Source organism: Dasypus novemcinctus, chromosome 10 (assembly GCF_030445035.2).
Source record: "Dasypus novemcinctus isolate mDasNov1 chromosome 10, mDasNov1.1.hap2, whole genome shotgun sequence".
Classification (NCBI taxonomy): Eukaryota; Metazoa; Chordata; class Mammalia; order Cingulata; family Dasypodidae; genus Dasypus; species Dasypus novemcinctus.
Genome location: NC_080682.1, coordinates 32,548,068 through 32,550,711, shown reverse-complemented (window position 1 = coordinate 32,550,711; position 2,644 = coordinate 32,548,068). Strand labels below are relative to the sequence as shown.

At 35.1% G+C, this 2,644-nt stretch overlaps 1 protein-coding gene across 1 annotated transcript; it reads left to right on the top strand.

Annotated features, from left to right (window-relative positions):
* Positions 1-1,446: 1,446 nt before the first annotated feature.
* Positions 1,447-2,376, top strand: LOC101413031 (olfactory receptor 4C5-like). The gene has a single exon (XM_012524015.3). The coding sequence runs from the start codon at positions 1,447-1,449 to the stop codon at positions 2,374-2,376; it is 930 nt and encodes a 309-aa protein (XP_012379469.2).
* Positions 2,377-2,644: the final 268 nt, after the last annotated feature.

Sequence of the window (2,644 nt, the reverse complement as noted above, 5' to 3'; positions counted from 1 at the left end):
ATAAATTCTACTACACTGAAATATACATATTATTTTTTAAAATATTGTTTATGAATGACTTTCTGGGATTTGACTTATATGCTTCTAATTGAGCCTATTAATATTCATTGCTTTAAAGTGTTTCTTTAAATATCAATAGACTTTTGAATTAATCTATCTTATATTTTTCTATTGCCTGATATATTGATTTCCCCATAGAAATTTTTCCACATAGAGTTCATTGTTTTTCAAAACACCTCTTGGTGAGTACTTATTTCATTTATATTCAGTCATTGTTTACTTATTTTTCTCTTAATATTATAATAAGGAATTATTTCAAGCATAAGAGTTAAGATTTGTGTGTTAAGGTTTTCTCTTTTTGGATTTTTTAATAATCATGTTGTAATGTGTGGAAAATTATATTTTAACCTTTAGGATACAAACTTTGACATAAGGAATAATTATGTTTTTCAATTTCTCTATGCCATTCCCAAATTTTCCTACATTGTATATGAAAGAGATATGGCTCAATGAGACTAAGGCCAATACAGGACATTACCCAGCTACTTTTCAGTAAAAACAAAATAAAAATATATTCTATCAGTCCTAAATTACATGCTCTGACCAATTAATTAAGGTGTTTTTATGTTCTAATATTAAAATATCTATTTTCTGAACAGGTTCACAGAATGTTTCGTAACTTCCTTAGATTGAGTGTTGAACTGCAAAATGCTAGGAAGTTTATTATGAAAAAATTTCCTCCAAACCATCCTAAAGTTACAAATAAATTTAGGGAATATTGCATGGCATCAAGATACCACTGTTGGAGAGTTGTTAGATAAGGAATCTATGAAATTCTTATGCAATTCTGTTTCAATGATATGCATTTTTCTGCCCTCTCAAGTATTCACCCAGTTCACTTGAGTTTTAAATGTGGCTACATTATTTCTAATTTTAAATTGAACTCTTCTGATGTTTGATAGTCATCCTGAAACAAGTTAAAACTAAAAAGGCTGAGAAACTGCAGTTTAGCCTCATCAGTCTGAATGACTGAAAAAAAGAACCAAAGGAATGCAGATGCTCATGAATTCAGTCCTCTGCTTGTCCTTAACCATCCTCTTTTTATTCTTTTTATTTGTGAAAAAACCCTGTGGCATAAATAAGAGAGTATTCAGCCATGTATGATTGCAGGAAATGTGCTTTGCATGGAAACAGTCATAAACAGTCCTTGTGTGTGTGTGTGGGGGGGGGGGGACGGTTGTAAAAGTAAGCTATGTTTTCAACAGAGTATATGATTAAAAAAAGAGTATATGATTAAGTCTAGGGCTCATCTGCTTGGGTTATCATCATACTTAAAAGAAACAAATTACCCGGGAAATATACTGTCTCTTTCAAAATTAATCTACCAACACCAAAATCCCTCTTTTATTTGCAGACAGATCGATTATCCAAATGCAAAACTAGATCATGCAGCAAGTGAACAACGAGACAGAATTTATCTTTCTAGGCCTGACGCAGAATCCAGATGTGCAGAAACTCCTGTTTTTTGTGTTTATAATCATGTACTTTCTTACCATGGCAGGCAATCTACTCATCATAGTAACAATTGCCAGCAGCCCAGCCCTGGGCTCCCCTATGTATTTTTTCCTGTCTTACCTGTCATTTCAAGATGGCGCCTTCTCTTCTAACACAGCCCCAAAAATGATATTTGACTTACTCTCTAAGAAGAAGACTATCTCCTTCAGTGCATGCATGACTCAGCTCTTTGTGGAGCATATCATTGGTGGAGCTGAGATTATCTTGCTTTCGGTGATGGCCTATGACCGCTATATGGCCATTTGCAGGCCTCTGCACTACATGATAAGAATGAATCGTCGTGTGTGTGTCATCTTGGTGGTCCTGTCCTGGGCTGGGGGACTTCTTCATGCTCTGATTCAAGTCCTTTTCATTGTATGGTTGCCGTTCTGTGGCCCTAATGTCATTGACCATTTCTTCTGTGATCTTTACCCTCTGCTGAAACTCGTCTGCACAGATACTAGCATTATAGCACCTTTTGTTGCGACCAACAGTGGGGTCATGTGTTTGCTCAGTTTTTGTATTCTTATTACCTCCTACATCCTTATCCTTTGCTCCCTGAAATCTCACAGCTCTGAGGGACGGCGGAAGGCTTTCTCCACCTGCGCCTCACATATTACTGTGGTTGTCTTATTCTTCGTGCCCTGTACATTTGTGTACCTTCGGCCCATGACCACCTTCCCCATTGATAAAGCAGTGGCTGTATTCTATTCTTTGATAACACCCATGTTAAACCCTTTAATCTACACACTTAGAAATGCAGAGGTGAAAAATACGATGAGGAAACTCTGGAGCCAAAACATAATCTTGTGTAACAAATAATGTAAATAGACTAGAGGAAGAAAAAATCTTATTTTATTATCAAACGTGGGTAATCAAAAGTTAATGGTCATGCAATCAGTATATGTTGTTATAGATATATTTATCCCCTTGTCTGAGGAATCTTAAATTGTTCCCCTTTCATAAAATATCAATATTTAATGAAAGGATTACTGAAGTCCCTTCCAATTAGAAATTTCTTTGCATGTACAAATTATTGATCAGTAAGACATTGCTGATTCATGTAAAATTTTCAGTTTTGAAAATTCTT